This window comes from Artemia sp. Qi Xiang Cuo, chromosome 4 (genome assembly GCF_049724085.1).
Source record: "Artemia sp. Qi Xiang Cuo chromosome 4, ASM4972408v1, whole genome shotgun sequence".
Lineage (NCBI taxonomy): Eukaryota > Metazoa > Arthropoda > Branchiopoda > Anostraca > Artemiidae > Artemia > Artemia sp. Qi Xiang Cuo.
Window position 1 is genome coordinate 43,986,883 of NC_142797.1, and position 21,505 is coordinate 44,008,387.

At 34.7% G+C, this 21,505-nt stretch overlaps 1 protein-coding gene across 2 annotated transcripts in view; it reads right to left on the reverse strand.

The window, feature by feature from the left end:
- The window catches only part of LOC148953146 (superkiller complex protein 2-like), a 123,922-nt gene that overhangs the window by 36,630 nt on the left and 65,787 nt on the right, over positions 1–21,505 (reverse strand). For both annotated transcript variants that reach the window (XM_089088329.1, XM_089088328.1), the window contains exons 13-16: positions 19,732–20,126; positions 16,779–16,983; positions 10,882–11,008; positions 377–579 (exon numbers count right to left, since the gene is read on the reverse strand). In XM_089088329.1, coding sequence (XP_088944455.1) covers positions 377–579; positions 10,882–11,008; positions 16,779–16,983; positions 19,732–20,126 — 930 coding nt within the window. The remainder of the gene's footprint in view (positions 1–376; positions 580–10,881; positions 11,009–16,778; positions 16,984–19,731; positions 20,127–21,505) is intronic.

Sequence of the window (21,505 nt, forward strand, 5' to 3'; positions counted from 1 at the left end):
TTATAAAGAAAGATTTAAGGGGCATGAGAACTCTCTGGGAGGGTGTAAAGAGGGAGGCTTTAAATTGATTGGGATAAAGGAGGAGTGTGCGTAGCTGTGCTGGCCTCAGGAGGCTTGCTGCTCCGGTGAGTTGTTAGTAGTAGTAGTAGTAGGAGTGATTTCTGTGGTAAATACAAAAATAGAAAACAGCTGAAAAGTGTACCTTTCCTGAAATAATTACCAAAGAAAAAGAAATATAGCTGTAAATTTTACATTGCACGTCCACTTAGTTACAACTATTTCCTCCTAAAAATATTCCCTTTGCTGATCTACTTTCAGCAAAAACCAATTCAACGCTTTCATATCAGAGTGACCAAATGATAATACTGAAAATTACTTCTTTTTGAGAATGGGTCAATTCTGGTGTATAGTCAGTCCTTTGACTAAAAACCAAACAGGACAACAATGCGGCAATATCTTCTTCTTGTAAGTCTGTTAATACATTTTGGAAAATCAATTCCGTCAGCATTAATTCATGATTACCAATGCTGCAGGCAACTTGACCTTTCAGTTTGACGGCGTTATCTGAGCTCACGTAACCTGAATAGATATATCTATATTAGTACGACCAGGTTAACTAATTAATTTGATAATACTAAGACAAATCAATATATTACTACTGGACTGTTTCACCGCCTCAAAGGTCCGGAAGTGGCAACAAGAAAACAGTTAAAGCCTAGTCTATAGCAGAGATGACCGATCTTCAGGTGGAAGCGAATTCTAGCAATCTCTCGTAAAGAGAGTCAACACAAAATAAAATATCAAAAACGTTAGTTGTTATGAGTTTTTTGTTTTCTTGAGAACGTTTTCAAACAAAATACATACATATATACATATATATATATATATATATATATATATATATATATATATATATATATATATATATATATATATATATATATATATATATATATATATACGTATATTATAGACCCCGGCGCCGCGCCGATGATGGAAGACCGGCGGCGGCGGGGCCAAAACAGCACGCCGCCGACATCTTGATCGCGCCGCCGGCGCCATCAATGTTGACCGCAAACATTAATGTTTTCATCAGTCTATCTCAAATCACAGCTTAAATTTACAACAGATTCGAGCCTATTCATGAGTTGAAAAGTTCACAAGTCGCTGGCTGGAAACTGGTCTTCTTCGTTATTCATCAAGAGAAGTAGAAATCTGGTAGAAACGAAACGGCTGTGGCGTTTCAGAACCCTTGCATAATACGAGTAGTTGAAGTAACTATTAGCTATGTATTCTTAACATAAATAATCATCAAAATTAGTAGTTTTTTTCATCGAGCATTACTACATACAAAACTTCAAATACCGTATCACAAAATTCGTCAGTAATCTGGGTAAAAACTTTGAATATAACTTTGAACTTAAAAGCTTAATTTGTTCATAATGCCCTTGCCTATATCTGCTTTGTCACCTTTAAAACACTTGAATTTAGCGACTTTGATATTGATTGTTTTTTTTTTTTTGCTTTTTTACATTCCTAAAAAGCCTTCTAGTATTCAAAACTGGTTTTTAATAACAATTAAAAAAAGATGCATTCTAAAGTTTTTTTGGATTCTTTATAGAATATATGTTATGTATGCTAAGGCTGAACTGCTGATTTTTTATTGCTTTTGGCTGCAATTTTGGATATTATTCATTTTTCCTTTGGGGATTCATTCCAAATTATAAACTCATAAATACCTAATATCAGTCAAATTAAAACTACATCTAAACGGAGTAAATTTATCAAATCGAAAAATACATGATGAACACTTCACATGAGAACACTTCAATTACAATGAAACAAAAAACACTTAATGGTTTATTCGGTATGAAGAAAAATGAAGTGCCAGCTATTTTCTTAGGTAAAAAATGAAAAGCTCATCCGTTTTAAGTATAATTAAATGAAATAATATGCAGACTTAAGTAGCTCCAGGAAGATGTTGAGATTTTCATCCTTGTTGGTCACTTTTAATCCAAGCAAAATGTTAGGACACTTAGTATCAGTTATTGAGTTTAAGCTTTGATTTCCCAATGCTCACAAAAATTATCAAATTTAACAAAGTCGCAACAATAAGTCACCTGTGGTCAAAATACTCAAAGACTTTTCAATGATCCCTACCTAGCCTCAAAAGCTTCTGCTACGAACGTATCCATGAAAATATCTAAAGAGTTTCATTTTAGAATATCTTTGAAGAATTGCTAGGGATATTTAGCCTTTTTTGCTTCACTTCTATGTTTTAAAAAAGTGTTATAATATTCTAAAAATTGCACGTGGTATGATTCTGCATAATTTTGATCACCATTGTTGTGTTCATCAAATTTTTTAAACCACTGTAGATACGTAAGAGAGTTGCAACATCTAGCAGCCTGAGGTCATAAGACTGTCAAAGACTCCTCCTTGAACCTCCCATATTGAAAGCTCTTATTATGACCTGACCTTTTAATGTAATTTGGGCACAGGACCAAGGGCGCCATTGTCACTCGAGCGCAACGTTATGAGGGGATTTCGATCTCGCTTTCATCACACCAATTCGTTTCAGTGTGAATCTGCCCGGTACTTATAAATGAATATTTTCAAAGTAAACCCGTTTCATCAATAAGAAAAAAAAAACGGGTTGGACGCATGTGTCCTTTTCCCTTTGGACGATAAAACTATTCAAGTTCTGTTTTAAGTATAACTCACGAAAATATTATAAATTTCTGTCAACATTTCAGCTTTTGGGCATTCCTGGTTTCAATAAAAAAAAAAAAAAATCAAGGTACTATTAATTAAATATAATAACTCCCTATAGCCTCCCCCCCCCCCTTTGGATACCATCTTGATAGGATGCCGTCTCTGCTTTAAATTAAAAAAAACTTTTTGGCATCCCTGCTTTCAATAAAAAAATTTCAAGATATTATCATTTAAATGTAATACCTCCCTATCCCACCTCCTCTGGATACCACCGTGATAGGATACCGTCTCAGCTTTACATTAAAAAAAATTTACTTAATAATTAACTAGGTCACTATATGGTTCAAACAAACACGCAAAATAACGCAAAACAGCTTAGTGTTCCTTGGAAAAAAATTGAGTGTATGAGTAAAGGGGTACAAAAACAACAACAAAAATATCGAAATTATTCAGATATACATCAAATTATTGAAAAAATGAGTCATAGATTCGCCGTGGCATTCAATAAGATCCAAAGAATCTAATTAAAAGGGAGCAGACACAAAAGCCAAATTAGGCCAGTAGCCTATGAGAAATCGCAAACTACCCAAGACAACGAACAAGTCCCAATGGGGGACCCTGGGTCTATCAAAATATATCAATGGTTCCCAGGGAATTTGATATCATTTTCTTCTGTCTCCACTTTAAAGAAAAAAAATAATTATCTTTTTGGCATCCCTGCCTTCAATAAAAAAAATGAGTTACTATCATTTAAAAATGATAGCCCCCTATCCCCCCCCCCTATAGGCAACAATTTACGATTTATTTATGAATCATATTTTTGGTGTAACTTCCGCTTCAATCTATAATTCATCAACCTTGTACATAGCTTAGTCTATAGCTAAATTTCGTTTTTTTTTGGGGGGGGGAAATATTTCAGAAGGGAGATTGTATTTTCTGTCAGGCGTTCAACAATCCAGTAATAAACATTAAGAAAATCTTATCTAAAAACAGCAAAAGAAAAAAAAAAATCTGCAAACTTGCAATTCAGCTGTAGAAACAATCTGTCGGCTGTCAATTTCAAAATCCAACTGAAGGCTGAAGCTGTATAGTAATGAATGCGTTCTATAATTCTATTCAACTTGAAAATAAAATTCTTGACTACGAATGATGTAAGAAATAGCGATTGGGAAACTGCATTCGAAATGATTTAAGCTCATTTCATAAAAACGATACTTTTTTTTGTCAACATATGAAGAACTGTGTATATTACAATATTTGCAATTGTACATTGCATCTGTCTGGTTTTTATGCAAAGTAGCAAAAGAGACAAAAATTAACGAACAAGAGAGTAGTGAAGAATTATGGTATACAAAGTAATATTTGACAGGGAAAGTCAGTGGTGATAAATTGCTAGTGGTGGCACCGTGATTGCGTGATTTTCGGGGGTTCGGGGAACCAAATTTTTATCGGAGTGACGCATAGATTTTCGGGGAAATACCCAAAAATTCGGGGATAGAGCGAGCCCTGTTTGATTTCTAATCAGGAAAATCGAAATACTAAACCACACGAAAAGGAAAAGCTCCAACTTTGTGGTTGACGCAATAAAGAATTGCCGCAAAATTAATTTAGTCGATCGAACGCCGCCACCTCTGCCGGAAGCGGCGTTGTGACACTTCAGTGGCGGTCGACCCGGCCTCTTGTCGGTGGCGTTCGGTCGATGTGACGGCGCGGCACCGGGGTCTAATATATATATATATAGTATATATATTTAAATCTTGTTATATGACAATAATTGTTTGCTGGTAGATGACATATGTGTTTACAACTTGGCCGTGAATTTTTTTTAAATCTGATTCAGAGTTCTTTAGCGGGGTATAAATTAACTCCGTTAGATTCTCACTTGTAAGTTGTAAACAGTGCCTTGATTTTATAAACTTCATTGTTGAAAAAAAGTGGTTCATAGCAACATGTTCTGCACCGTATATGTACAGTAGTCTTCAAGCGGCTTTTTCTTAAACTAAGGTTCAGGAAAGCTGCTTACTTGATATTCAAAGTGCACTCGGAAGGTTTTAAGAATAAAATTTCAGATCTGAAAAAGATATCGAATAGTAAAACAATACAAGACACCAGATTTAGAAATAAACCAACAAACATATTTTTGATAACGAAATATATTACATATTGTATTAAACAGTGCTATACATTATATATACTTCAGATTTTATTACAATTTTAATGAAATGTCAAATATTATTTAGTTTTTTTTTCATTTCTTTCAAGCCACATTCATTCTTTCAAAGTGCCTCATGCGAATCGCAAGCCGTAATTTAGTCATGTGTAGCTATAGGACAGAATAATAGTTTCAAAATTGAACATCGAAATGGATGCTGATACAGAGCTTCAAATCTTATAATATCATTCTTATGTGACATAAGAGTAGTAAACCAACTTTTTTAATGCTATGATATTGGATCAACCCCCCCCCCCCCACCCCAAATAAAAATTCCTCCAGTCAATTTAATAAGCAGTGAATTTAATTCAATAGCATGCATGATACATATGCTGTTCCTGAAAGGCAAGACCTAGGCCTACCCACTCCCTCATTTCATTTAATCAAAACCATACAGCTTCCCTATTAATGACAGGGTCTAAAAAAGAATATTGGACCCATGTTTCACTGAAATGATTAACTAAGGGTATTCTCGCCTTCAAATTCTTTAATGTTTGCATTAATCTTTCTTTGATGGCCTCATTTAGCTATTTGTTCTTTAAAATTATTTATCACTCTTCTATTCTCCTTTTTATCTTATTAGTTCTTTTTCATTCACTCTTTTCCTCCTATTAATGTGTATTTTATGTAACGATAGTAGTAAAAGGGCAATATGGATACGAAAAAGCACTTCTGAGGAAGAATACCTCAAGTAGTTTTCTAGTATTAATAGGTCATTTGAGATTTCTATCAAGGGTGTCTAGATTATTTCAGGTGTAGACTGTCATCGAAATTCATTATGTAAAGACAGTGATCCCTTATGATATACATATTTTAAAAGCTATTTTATGTATTATTTACCGGACATACAGCCTTGGCAAGTGAACAAAACAGAGAAGTTTTCTGTAATTTTTCACAGTACCACTCGACGATAGGTATCAAGTTTATAGTTAAAGAAACAACTCTGACTTTGAATATTGACTAGTTTTACTACTCAACATGTTTACTGAAACTAGTTTTTTATTAAACTACTCAAATGAGTAGTTCGTTTGAAAAAATAAATCTTGCCAAAGGGAAAATGGCACGGATAGTTCACCTTTTCTGATAATAAAATGTAGAAAATACAACAAAATCTAGAACACTATAATGAGAACATTGAAACATTTAATGTAGTCGTCAATTTTCATAATTCAGTAATAAATAATCCTTCAGGAATAAATTCCTTTTTTCCATAACTACTTTTATGAAAAAAATGATTGATATCGACAATCAAAATTAAAATTACGGATAATGTTAAACAATCTCATATATTCACGTAAAGCGCAATAAAAGCCACGTACTCAGAAATTTATTTCATGGGTGTCAAGTTTTAGTTGAGCTAAACCCCAAAATACTACAAAACAGGAAAATTTTATGAAAAAAATAGACACAATGTGGAAAATCCAGATACATTTATGCTGGGTACCGGAGTTGCATTAGACATCATCAAAGTAATTAAGACATTAGTATTTTTAATCTGAACAATTTACGGAGAAATAATTACAGTATAAAACTAATAATAATAAACTTTATATTAAATAAATATGGGACAAAACAATAGATATATAAATGAACTTGTTTCAAAGATGTGACACATGGACGAGCTAGATTTACAAATGCACAAAAACATGTTAGCATAACAAAAATGCAAAACATTAAAATCACTTATATTTTAATAATCGTTCTAACGCTTATTAGGGAACTAATAAAGAAATCGTTCCAGGTTCACAGTAAATTGGTACTAAATTTGAAGTAAATACATACTGAACTAAAACATCCATCTGAAACGTAACCTCGGAGAGCTATGTGTTTGGGCTTTCTTTGCAGGTAGGAATATGTTTGGACAGATATATCTTGAAGTTTTTTTTTATCGATATTTAGAAAAAAAAATAAAAATAAAAAGGCACAAATCAGAATGTAAGTATTATTTATTTACCAGTTTTCTAGAGCTTATTCATAACGTAATTAATTAATTCAAGGATAAGCACTAAAAAGTCTAAAATATCCCTATCATATGCCGTACAATATTGCCAACAAAGAGACAAATGTTCAAATTCCGTACCGTTTTGCACTAACTTGTTCAGTCCGCTAGTTAAAATTTTACCAGAGAGAGAAAACGAAATTCGACAAAAATAACAAACAAACAGGAAATTATGTTCGGAATTAGAGGCGGTTTTAGGGGAGTGACAGAGCGGGCACTTGCCCCGGGCGCAGAAAATTTATGGGCGTGAAATTTCAAACAAATAATCTAGCGATTATAATAATTTTGTAATTCTTGGAATTTTATTAATAAAGTAGAAGGCGCAATTAATAAATGAAAATAATTTATAAATTATTAATCACCCAATAAAATAAAATTAATTAAAAAATAAAAATTAATTAAACACAAATTGTTAAAATAATTGATAATAACTAAATAATTTAAGTAGTAAATTAAAAAATAATTAAAAATAAACTCTTTATTAATTAATAAATTGGAAACAATTTTGTTAATAAATGAAAATTTTTATTAAAATTTGGCCCGAAAAAATTTTGCGAGACAGGATGGGGCGCTAACCAAGATTTTGCCCCGGGCAAAAGAGAGGCTACAACCGCCACTGCCCAAACTGCGTTTTGAAAACCATTTCTGGAGAAATTCATTGTTTTTTTTTAGTAGACGCGCTTGAAACTCTGCTTTTCATTGCAGAGTTTTTTTTACTGAAACAGATTTAGTACAGATTTTGTATTATATGACCATCAATTTTCAGCGATAAAAAAGCAAAAAATATCCGAATTAGGTTATGATCAGTGCTAGAGATTTCTATGTTAGAAGTGGCTGAAGCACTAAGCACTTTTAAAAGTAGTCATACCCATGTAGAAATGCAGCTCTTCCAAGCATTTAAATACAAAAAGAAAGTTTGCTATTGGAAACATAAAATCATTAAATCACATAACGAAACCAGTATGACGGTGGTAACCTACATGAACTAAGTATGTTTAAGTTTAACTAGACCAGTTAATAGATCTTGGACAAGTTTCGCAATAAATGAGCCAAAAAATTTATGAATATTGACTAGTCAACAAGAACAAGGAAAAGAAAAAAAGCCTAGACAGTGGTTCTGCTTGGTCCTGAAATTGGACTTATACTTTCAAAATTGGAATTTGCTAAAGTAATCGAAACTCTTTCATAAAATAAAATAAGATACATTTTAGCAAGGAATTCTCAATTTTTTTTATTTCCATTGCTTTTGTATAGACAAAGTATGATGGCCAACATATAGATAGATAGATAGATAATTTATTGAGCCGCTAAGCCATACACAAACATTACAATGATTATATAAAACAACAGCCAGCATACACTTAAATAAATGATATAACTAATAACAACAAACAAAAACCTTAAACCCATTATTCATATTTTCTTAGCCCGCCTGTTATAAACTCAGTTACTTCTATTATCATCTCCCGGGAAACTGATTTATGAGCCATTGGAAAAAACAGTTACCAATTACCGAACTACCTCGTTGCAAAATTTAACAGCCCCGGACAAGACGTCAAGAAATGGAGCAAATTTTCTTCCTCAATACCACGTAAAGAGAAAGTAAAACATGATCTCGGGCCCTGAGCATTTCTTTCAAATACTTTTAATCTACTTTTAAGGGCAAACTATTCGCTCGGACCTGGAACCACAGACGCAAGTTTTCCGGTGGCAAATTCAGCTTAAAATAATATTCCAGTTCAAGACTCTTTTATCTTAGAATAGTGGCACAAGGTTTCAGATTTTCGAATCTGTTCATGCCAGAGTTGGATCTCTTGATCCTCCTTAACATGTTTTAGCTTCCAATAAATTTCCTCTGGATCGCCTGCTGGACCAAGACCTTCATTCCAAGCGTATGGAAGTCCGGCATTATCAAGGAGGGCTTTAACATGGAACGGCCACGATCTTTTTCTACCTTGCTGCAATAATTCAAAATATGCGGCTTTCATGAGCTTCTCATCTGGTAGTTGGATAATTTTCAGCCAAAATTTTACTACTTGTAGTATCCTTTCTTTATGCAGCGAAAACAAACCTAGATCAAACAGTTCGTGGTAACGAACTGTAAGTAAGGAGCGACCCGGCTCAATGGTAGCCGAAACTCTAAAAAACGGAATTTTGATACCAATAGATACATCAAAAGAATCAGATTTTATTCTGATTTCAAATATATAAGTTTCATTAAGTTTAATCTTACCCATCAAAAGTTACGCGCCTGAGAAAATTTGGTTGATTTCCGAAAAAAGGGGGAAAGACCCCTAAAAGTTATAGAACCTTAAAGAAAATCACACCATCATATTCAGCGTATAGAGAACCCTACTGAAGAGGTTTCAAGCTCCTATCTACAAAAATGTGAAATTTTCCATTTTTTGCCAGAAGAAAGATCACAGATGCGTTTTTTTTTGTTTGTTTGTTTTTTTTTTTTATTTTTCTTTTTTCAAGGGGTGTGCGTAAAGACCCAGGTGGCCTAGTAAATCGGGGTTGAGTGAATTTGAACTGAAAATAAAAGGTCTAGTTCCCTTTTTAAGTTACAAAAAAAATGGAGGGCAACTAGGCCCCCTCCCACGCTCATTTTTTTCCCAAAGTCCCCCGATCAAAATTTTGAGATAGCCATTTTGTTCAGCATGGTCGAAAATATGATAAAAATGTCTTTTAGGATGACTTGATCCCCCAAAGGCCCCAAGGGGAGGGCTGAAAGTTATGAACTTTACTCAATGTTAACATATAGTATTGGTTATTGGGAAGTATACAGACTTTTTCAGAGGAGATTTTTTCTGGTAGGTGGGGGAAGGAGAGGGTCGGGGGCTAGATGGAAGGATCTTTCCATGAAGGAAGTTGGCAGGGGGAAGGGGCATTGCTATGAAGGGGGCGCCGGATTTCCCAGCATTATTAAAGAAAAAGATCAGGAATTAAATAAAAAAAAACAAGTTTTTCAACTGATCAACTGATTGTGATTAAGAGGTCATTTTTAAAGAACTGGAAAAAAAATTCGAAATATAGTTTAAAGAGCAGGGTATTTACTAGGGGGCGAAAACACTAATATAAGTGTTAAAAATTTATGAATATAGAAGTTCTTTACTTAAGTTAATTCTAAGTTACTTATATTTATTACTAATAAAAACGTTCGTAAATAAAATTAAACAAGTTTCGAGAAAGCCATTTAACCAAATATAATATGCAAATTTTGTTTTAATTATTCATGTACGGTGAGCCAAAATAAAAACCTGCATTAATTCAAAAACGTTCAAAAATTAAATAAAAAAAACAAGTTTTTTTAACTGACAGTAAGGAACGACGTTAAGACTTTAAACGAACAGAAATTATTCCGTATATGAAAGGGGATGTCCCCTCCTCAAAGCCTCGCTCTTTACGCTAAAGTTTGACTTTCTCACAACTCTATTTTTTTAAACAATAAAAAAACTTTAGCGTAAAGAGCGAGGCGTTGAGGAGGGGACAGCCCCCTTCATATACGGAATAATTTCTGTTCGTTTTAAGTTTTAACGTCGTTCCTTACTTTCAGTTAAAAAAACTTGTTTTTTTTTATTTAATCTCCCTTAAGAGCCTGTGTATGAGTTGTTTACAGCATAGTATAATTTTTGGCTTGTACCCTAACCAATCTTTTATAATATTGTAGTTGAACCATTTCTAATTGCAAGATCTCCTCATATCCCCAAAGCTCCGCACCATAATGAATAGGAGGGCAAATTTTCGATTGAAATAAATACTTATGGATTTTAATATTCTTAATTTCATTTAAAGCTGAATTCCTGAAAACTGCTGAAGAAACCGCTTTATTCTACCCACCCTTTCTTTCATATGATCCTTCCAATTTCCTTTATCATTTAATACAAACCCTAAATACTTAAAATATATTTGGTCAATTTGAATAGTCAATTAGTCAAAAGAAAGAAAGCTTTACCTAGGGACTTCAAGACTTCCAATTTTGCAGCATATTCTGGTAAATTGGAAAGCGACTCGTCTGAAGTAAGATACTTTAGGCGATCATGTGCTTCTCGAACTTGCATATTTGAAAACGTAAAATTCAACTAGAAGAAAAAGAAAAAAAATAATCACATCCTTGTGTCCATAATCAAAGAGGAAATCTAGACACAGTCGGCTAGACACAGTCGCTTATACAAATGAAAATATGACATCACTTTGGTTTTTGGACACAATGACATAAGAAAGATGTAAAGGGCTAGAAAAACAGAAGAAGAAATAAACACACGGCAAACGAGTGAGATCAAGGAAAAGCATCCAAGAATCAAAATGTTTCAATAGGTATAAAATATGGCTTTACTGCATGGTTTCTCTTCTTCTTAGCCCTCGCTTTGACCACATTTTTTTTCATGTTTTAGGTGTATGTAAGGAGGAAAACACATATAATATATCTAGAAAGCTAAATTTTCGAGACAGAATTAAATCCAATATTCAAACTTCAAAAACTAAAAATACAATTATGATGTTGATAGTAAAGATGCTTACATATTGCCCAATTAAACCTTCATATCCGCTCTGAGTGACATATGTAGCCTTTCTAACAATGAAATTAGGTTATGATTTGTTTGTTCGCTTAAAGAACCCTTTTTATGACATTTTGGTGTTCCGTTCTACCCTCTACGCTGAATTCCGCAACGATCAGTAAGCCTACGTAAGATCTTACGTCAACCTAACTGCGAAAGGCTCTTCATATTGTATTGTGACGTTCTGTTCTTCGCTTCACACTGAATTCCGTGGCGCTCAATATCAAACAAAAAACTTTATGCAAACACCAGACTTTAAAAGATAGAGTTCTGATGGAAGAAGTCGAGCAAATTTCAATTCCGTATATTAAGGCATCAAAATGAACCAATTACAAGAAAAGATGCTCGATTTTTCGTAACGCCTGAGACAAATTTTTGGTATGACTGTTTTCCTGAGTCAAAGAACGTCTTTATTAGGAAAGAATGTCACTGATGAGGGTAATTGGCACATCACTGATTTTTATATCTAGTTGAGTAATTTAAGCTCATTTAGAGCCACCGTGCTTAATATTCTTAAGAAACTATGTACTCAAAGAGTTTTTATCTTTTCTTTTTTGAAGATATAGAACACAATACGTAGCTTAGTAAGAGCCAGTAACACTCACAAATCAGAATGCTAATCAGCAAATCACTATTATGGGTTCGGGCCTGGTATGTGCCTATTATTCTATTTTCGGAATCAATTTAATTTTCCTTTTTGTCGGCTGATAGCTTACATTTTAATTGGGGCCATTCTTGATAGAACATTTTATCTTTGATGAGAATCACGACAAGGATCTAAGATAAGAGAATTTCAGATATAATAAAAAATGCATTAAACTTATAGCACTAATCCCCACAAAGGCTCAAGGGTCTGTGAAGAAGGAAGACCAGGGTTGCCATCCCTAGTGATTTATCAACTATTTCTAGGGATTTTTATATTACCTAAACAAAAATATCACTAAGTCAGCACATAAATCACTACACATTTGAGTAAATCAACCAACAAATCACTAAAATTTAGTGATTTTTTTCCTTACCGGGTGGCAACCCTAAGGAAGAACCATAATATGTTATTTAAATACAATTGAGAGAAAACGTTTTAAGATTACTCGGAAATAATAAATATAAGATTTTTTAAAAACTCGTTTCCAAAAAGGACTAATAAGTTTTTCTTAGAGAATTTATGAATATAAGGGAAAGCGAGTGGCACGAAACGGATTGGGCTTTACATAACCCACATATTAAATTAATCTTAGCTGTAAATGAATTTAAAAAAGTTGCTGAACTGAGGAAAACGAGTTAAGAAAATTCAAGTTATATAAAGCCCAATCCGTTTTTCGCCCCTCGTTTTCACTGACATTCATAAGTTTTCGAGAAAAAAGAAATTATTGTCAACTTGTTAGTCCATTTTGAAAACGACTTTAATTCTTTTATATCATTTATTTTCCAGTTTTTAGTCTTCTTTAAGACAAAAATTTGTCTTATTTAAGATTTAAACCTAAGTTGCTATCGGCAAATGTTCTAATGCGGTGCTAATAAGTCTTGTATAATGGTTTTTGTTTTATACTTTTTGCTGTGCCCAATCACCTGTTTTGTTGTTTTATTTATAGGCTACAAACGTGAGTATACATGCCGGGGGTTTGGGCATTTGATGTTGTGGTACTGTACTGTAGTCGGAAGTGCATATGCTGATAAAACTTGGAAGAAATTGAACATTTGAAAGTGGTCGAAAACTGGCTTACAAATTTATGAGACAAAAGTATAAAGAATATATAAAAGTCGGTGATTTGAGATAAACGAGTTAAAAAACTAAAGGGAAAACAATCAATCCTAGACAAAAAACGAGAATTTTTAATTATAGTAACTTAAAGATAAGTCAAACATGTTTAAAATTTTTTTTTTTGGTCAAAAACGCTAAACGACTGGCCCCTTCGAACCGATTCCATCATGTTCCATATAAAATTACTCGTCACTACAGTATTGAAGTCCGACCTTACTTACGGACGGAGTATAAGAAATTGGAATATGATTTGTTAGGAAGATGATAATTACCTTGATCCGAGGTAGAAGACAGCAAATTACAAAGCAGTTCAGGGGGGTCACCATGGAAATGAGAATCATAAAAACATGCGCTTGAAAGAATATAAAGTGGTTAAAGATCAATTGATGGTATATAACCGGAACGATTAGTTTCCTGAATGAGGTTTATTACTTTAATATAAACCTTCAAAAGAGGTCTTAAGAGAGAAGGAAAAGTCTATTCACATTCTTGGATAGTAAGAAACATAGGACTGGAAAAAGCAATAAAAGAGGACTTTTAAAATTCCCGCAGGGAAAGTAGCCTAAGCTTTCATAAAATACTGAGACTTCTGCATATCTTCATGTCAATTAGAACAAATACTACCAACAATGAATTACCGCCACAAGACGTAATTTCAATAGAAAGTGACTCAAAGATACCTTCATAATGTTTTAAAAAACGATCTTATACACAACATACTAAATTACGAGATATATACATTCCGAGACCGTCCTTAGCCATGTTGCATTGGTTTATTTCATTCCATCTTATAAACAGGGATAGCCAATAGTACTTAATTACAAGAATCCAAAATGTCTTGCAGAAGCTTAGAACAGCAAGTTGCAGGTTGCAAAATTTGTTTTAAATGGTCTACTGAGGAGGAGAAACTTTCAATACTAAATTGAAGTAGCGTAAGATTAGAATCCTCGTCTGGTTGGTGACCCACTTTCCCTCTAAATTGGAAAACAACTTAAAATTAAAATGGTATTTACATGAAGCAGACAATGATTAGCTAGACCGACAGAATAATTTTCTATACTTACTTCACTAAAAGGATTATTTTAAAATTCACAAGGTTCCCTCCCAAGGAATATAATGTCCCAAGAAGTAGAATAAAACTGGAGTTTATCTCTAACAAGAGACATAGTGTTGCGTTAAGACCGAGAGTGTTGCAATCAGGTTTTTCAATATCATATCTGGTATCCACCAGAGATGCAAGCTTTTCTTGTACCTTTTTATGAAACTCTGCACTGAGATGAAACTCAGGATACGGCATAAAAGTAAGCAGTAAGCACCTTTCTAACTTAGAATCAACAAATGACAAAGTCTTGCAAAAAGAGTCTAAACAGAAGTTGCAGCACATATTTGACACAATTATAGAAAATGCACATAATATCGGATAAACCATTAATGTGGACAAGTCAAAGAGCATACCCATCACGACCTTTACCGCTTATTCTGCAATGCAATTATAAGAATCTAGAGCAAGCAAAGGAGTTCAAGTGCCTCGGTAGTTGGATCGATTGTGATGGCTAAATACTGACCGAAATTAAACGCAGAACGGGACACTCAACTGGAGCCTTCAATAGACTGAAGCCCGTTTGGAGGAAGAAAAAATATTCCCTACAACTAAGATATGCCTCTTTAATAACAATGTACTTTCTATAGTCACCTATGCTAGTGAGTGCTGGAAAAAGTCCCACAGGCTTGAAAAGAGGTTCCTCTCATTTGTAAACATGTGCCCGAGGTGAATTTTAAAAATAAGCTGGCAATAAAGAGGCAGCAATTCTGAAATTAGCAGAACAGACCAGCCTGTTGATACTGCTGTTCTAAGAGACACATACTCCGAATGCAACAAAGCCACCTGACTCACACAGCTTATGCTTGGATACCATATAGCCAAAGAAGACAAGGTCGTCCAAAAAAGACCTTATGGCGAACTTAGAACCGAGATCTAAGGCGGCTGGGACCTCTTCAGCACCAGAATGACTAGACGTCACCACTGCAGCGCCACCTCGGGACAAGCGAAGGCCTATCTAGGTCATCGGAGAAAGATTTTGACGTAAAACGATTCTCGACTTATCTGCTAAATGATCAAGTCCAATATACATGCATGTCTTATTAGATATCATTTGTAGGCATAATCACCATATACCAATGATAGCTTGCTTCCTCTTTTATAAGCAGCCTTGATTGTCCAAAGAAATGATGGTTAGAAATAGATATCTAACTCAGGGGCAGATCCAGAATTTTTTTCTTTTTTTTTTTTGGGGGGGGGGGGGCAAAATAGGTTGATCTTATAAACTTGCGTCAGGAGCAAGTTTAATTAACGCAAACTTGCGTTAATTAAGTAAATTACACTAATTTAGACTACGTTAGGGGGGGGGGGGAAGCCCCCCTAACGTAACTGTGTTTTCCAAAGTTTAGGACGAGTCGGGTGAGACAGCTTTGTGGGCCCCATTTGATCCACAGACCTCAGTTTGGAGACACCTGGTTTGATAGATCATACGTCTATGATCCTTTTTGGAGAGGCTCTACTTCCAAAAAATAGATGAAAACAGTAGAAAATTATTGAATGTACCGTGATAGCACATGTTAGTAGATTTAACACGCAAAAACTTCTGTGACAAGAGGAAAACTATATACAAAAATACAGCTAAGTAGCTACAAGATTGCCCATACTTTTATGGATATAGTATGGTTGTACAGACAATTGTCTTTCAAATATCACGACGGAAAAACTCTTTTTGTCAAACAAATGAATGGCGCCTCAGCCGTTGTATTACCAACAGTATGAATTACTATTACCGTTCTTTGTATTTGTGCCTGGAGTTTATGAACACCCAAATATAAGAAGATATAAAAGTGCTGTACAAAAAAATTTGGTGTCGATATATGGCAACGTTTCCCATTTATCTTTACTTTCAAACTTCATTGCACCAAGAATATCGCACCAATTGTTATTCAGAAGCTTTTAGTTCTAATAAAAATATAGCATGTAATTTCGTTGAGAAGCTGATTCTAACTGGTTATCATTTTTTTCTTCACATTACGAGATAGCACCTGACACTTTTTACTGGTTAAATATAGTCTTTGTTGGTACCCTTAAGAGCATAAGAGGATGACCAATTTCCTAGAGAGTTTTAATACGGTACTGGAAATAAATAAAGCTAAAGTGATTGCAGCAAGTAAAAATGGAAGTTCCGTATTTAGTATTTATCACGTATATGCACCCAATTAGCCAGGAAACATGATGTTCTGCACTAGTGGCAAAAGTGGGGGAGAATTACAGAAATTTCACAAGGTTGTATTTATTGTGAAAAGTGAATTAAAAATAATCACCCCCTAGCAAGAGGAAATTAAAAAAAAAAAAAAAAATATATAGAAAGCATAAAACTTACATAATGCGACCTAAAACCTATTCTCCTAATAGATTCTATATTTCCGAGCGCATGACGCTATCACAAAAACAAGTATAACAGTACTACTAAGAATAATAACAAAACATACATGTTCATCAAAACAAGGACAAAAGCAACATTGGTACTCATTCAATTTCAGCCGAAGTTGTTTTAGTCTTTGGCAACGCAGCGTTATGTCCAAAGTTTTTAATTTCAAATCTTCTGCCAGATTAAACGTGCCAAAATCAGGATATTGCGAGATTTGCAACAGAGCTTCGACTGCTTGGACAAACGAGGAACTGGGAGGGTCATCCCTAAAATTAATATTTAAAATAAGGTCTGACGAAAAAACAGTGTTGCTTGGAATAATTGTTCCTAGTAACTCCGTCGATTCGCAAGAGCTTAAATTGGTTCGTTTTCTAGCTTAAAAATTTTGAACTTCAAATACTTTTTTTTTCAATATTTGGAGCGTTAGGCCCAGTTATGCCCATTGTCCGCATGATGATTCCAGATACAACGAAAGCTTTTTGCTCTCCCCCCTGGAAAGATGAAGCGGACATTACCGTTTTTTTTTGTGTTTGGTCCATGGAATATAAGGCCTATTTCTGACTATATTTTTCGTGCTGATTCTAAATATCACACACAATTTTCTTTTCAGGGAGGTAAGTATGCAAGGAAGGAGGAAAGGCCACCAGGTTGGTCACTCTCCCTTGAATGCTAATATTTCTTTTTGGAATTTTCCTATGAATTGGTATATTTCGTTAACATCTGTATATATTTTTTCTTGGGGGGGGGGGGGGGGTATGAGCGCAAACGTTTAAAAGCCTATTCCTACAGAGTACGCTACCAAAGATTTTTTTTCAGAGAAATTGCCTACGGATTGTCCTGGGTACCCATAGTAGTACTAGTATTCCTACATGTATACTTGGTCTTTTAGGTAAGTTCAAACGAAATATAACAAGTTTTCCCAAAGTAAGGTAAAAGAAATGCATGCTCATTATCCGTCAGTTATCCATCATTCCTGACCAGAAAACTATGTCCATATTTCTTTGCCACTTCGTATCTTTGCGATACCTTACTTTCGAAGTATGAGAAGTTCTTTTGAAAGGTATATTGAATATCTAATAAGGGAAATCAATAGCCAAGCCACATCTCAGTGCAAAAAGTTTTCACTACCATTGCATATTCATTTTAACATTGGTCGCAATGATAGTAGCCAGAATTCGTTATTTCTTAGCAACATTCACATCTTACTGTTGTATTTTTGTTCAGTTGGTCAAAATCAAGAAACATTTTAAGGCCAAAAAATTCGTCTGAATATTCAAAAGAGACGACTTTTTTTCTGTAAATTAACGAAAATAGAAAAAGAGGTGTTTTTTTTTTTTTTTTTTTGTTTAAACAACACGAAAGTGTATTATGTCTAGTAGGAATCAAGCTAAGACAAGCGCAAGATAGAGAAATGTCCACGAATGCAACATACCAAGGACACTGAAAATGAAATCTGATTGTTTAAATTGATCAAGTGGAAGTTTACACAAAAATTAGAAAACGTTGGGAATTTAATTTTTAACGGAATAGAGTGGACATAGAGTGGACAAAAAGTGGGCAAAAAATCCGCAAAAGCAAAGGTGAAACATGTGGCACCTAACATTTTAAGAATGTGCAGTTTTCCTTTGAAGGTTTAATTATTTGGGAATTAGCATGTTGTTCATGTTTGAATTTTAGGGATGAAAAATGTTGTTAAAATTAACCACACAATTTTGCATGCAAATTTTCACGGTTCGACGTAGAAACACTGACGCTTATAAATCTATGACGCTTAAAATATGATGCTTCCCTAATTATACGTCATAAACTTAAGAAAGCTTTACATTTAATAAAATACAAATGACTTGATTTGAAAGAAAGTTTTGGGTTTAGAGGTGCAAAAGGGCAGATGTAGGCATAATATCCATAATTTAACAAGGGGGGATGGCTAAATGATCCATCTACCTATCATGTAGCAGGATTTTTGTAACCTTTTGGAAGTATCTAGTGAATCAAACAACTTTTTTTCATATTACTGAACTGTTTGTATAAAACAACCCAAGCTTTCATTATAATTAATCCCGAAGAGACATAATTTCAGTATTTGTCTCCCATGTTACTAAAAAGTAAACCTGTCAGACTAAAAGTAAGACTGTAAAACTAAAACCAGCAAAGTTGTGCAAGAAAAAAAAAATGTATGGTTGATTATATCCATGAAGGAAATAAACCAACAAGTTTTGTCAAAATCCGTGACCATGGGTTTTATGGTCCGGCTCATCTTACACAGAAGATATACCTTAGGGCCTAGGTTCGAGGCAGCGAGGCTGCCAAGCCATCGGCCGGTAGACAGCAGTGTGGTGGATAATAGTTGACGTTTGAGTAATATTTAATGAGAATTTTCCTAAGATTGATCGCCTGAGATCGGCAACCTCTGCAGTAGTTCTAAAAAAGTGACCGAATAGTCGTAAGGACTGGGATTTCCTTGAAAGAAGGAAGAAAAATATCTACACACAAGCTGAATTCCCCCTAAAACGGAAGGCCTATGACCATTACAGTCCAGGAACTAGCTGGCTTCAAAGTATCATAGTTCAGGAAATCTCTGACTTTTAAAACTTTAAAGCTCGCTACCACCGCGACCAAAATAAGACCGAATTGTCTAAATATCTTGGGTAAAATCAGCTTGTCTGTAGCTATGGGTCCATCAGGTTTTCGTGGAAGCAGATCATTTTGCGCGGAAGGTAAGATGATTTCAGAAGTCACGCCCAGTTTCACGCCAGTTTCAGTTATACTTATGTAATGTTTTTTTTTCAAATGATCCATTTTTTAGAGTCCAGACCTATTTTTTGACGTAATTTCACTTTAGATGCTATTTTCAATTTTTAGACGATACAATTTGAAAATTGAAATAAATATTTTTCAATATACCCAAAGATTACGAGTAAAACCTTTCCGCTAGCTGAAGGGTTAGAGGTAGATCATTCCCTAGCACCTGAGAATGAACATTGTAGTATGTATAAAAAATCCATTAAATATACCTGAACCGAGGAATCTGTCTAGTCTCCCAATCCTTCAATACAGCTTTATAGTCAGCTTTCAGGTTAGCATAGGTTACATCCATAACATCACTGGCTTTCAATGCTAAAACCTCACCAAGTTGACAATCTGGAATTATATATTCATTTCCCTTGACAAGTGCTATCATTTTGCATTTGAAATTTTCTGTATTTGATGCCTCACCCATTTTTTTCGAAGGTGACTTTGGTTTGTTCCTGGTTTTACGAAGCACCAAAGTTTTGAAAGTTCGTTCTTTAGACCGCGAATCGACTTCAAGAAGTAGACCAAGTTTGTGAATACACTCATCGTCAACAACAATTAAAACTCGTCCAGGAGTTAGCTCCTTGACCATCTGGGGATGCGTGAACACAACATTCTGTAATCAAAAATGGTATCTTTATTTTTCTTCATAAAAACAAAGAAAAAAAAAAAAACACCAATGATTGGGTTTAGCTAGTTCACTCATTCCACAAATCTGCAGAGTCTTAAAGAGAGAAAAAAAAATCTTCCTTAATAAAGCTAAGCTTCAAAGTTACCTTGAATGTGTGTCAACTGACCAGCTATAAACATCTGGAACTCTTACTGAAAAGTTAAATCCTGTTACAGCAACTACTAATAACTCACTGCAGCACCAAACCGCATGAGGCCAACACAGCTACATATGCTCCTCCTCCATCCCAATTCATTCAAAGACTTTCTCTTTACACCCTCCCAGAAAGTTCCCATTTCCCTTAAATCTTTCCCTGCGACATCCTCCCACCCCATTCGGGAACGTTCCTTTGACCCTAGACGGCTAGTCAACAAGAACAACCTTTGACAATCTTTCATCCTTCATCCGCAGAACGTGCTCTAGCCACCTAAGCCTTTCCTCTCATTATAACTCTAGAAAGCAGAATTGTACCACATTTTTCGTACAGCTTAGTGTTTGAGATACTGTATGTCAGTCGGGTACCCAAAACAATCCGTAAGCAATTTCTCTGAAAACATCTATCAAATTTTTTCCATTTCATAGAGCGTCCACGCTTCAAAACAAGACTTGACCACTGTCATCACTGTAGCTTCCAATATTACAATCTTGGTTCACAGATTTATATTCCTATTATTCCAAACTTTTTTTTAACTGTGAAAAAACCCCTGGGTCTTGGATTTTTCCATAGAGCCATTGGCTCTTTCAAGTTTTTACCCCCATTTGATTCCGTGTTCTCCCATTCCCTTCGTTGTGCTCTTTAAGACAAAGACCATCAAATTGATCCATATAAATTGGGAGAGAACGCATTTCTGCTTAACTCCTAATTTAATACGAAAAGAGCTACTAACCTCATTTCCTACCTTAACCGCATCAATTTTATTCTGGTACATAGCACTAATCATTCTAATGTATTTAACCGGTACCATAGGCAGTGCGCTGGCGCTGCCTAAGTAAAGAACGATGTGGGCACAATGTGTTATTTTTTCTTCAGCCGGGCGCTTCGTATCGAAGGAGTTGTCGTAGAAACTTCGAAAAGGACTCATTCGATTGGAAATTGGAGTGACTACTGCCCTTTTTAATAGTCGAAAGTGATTGGAGGGCAACTAGCCCCCTACACGCCCATCATTCCCCCAAACACATCCAATCAAAATTTTAAGATAGCCATTTTTTCCAGCATAGCTGCTTCCAAGATAGAAATTGCGTTTCTAGGGAAGAATCTCTCCCACAGCACTCGGGGCAAGTGTTTTAAGTTAAGCACTGAGGGCATATAAGAAAGATGTTGGCAC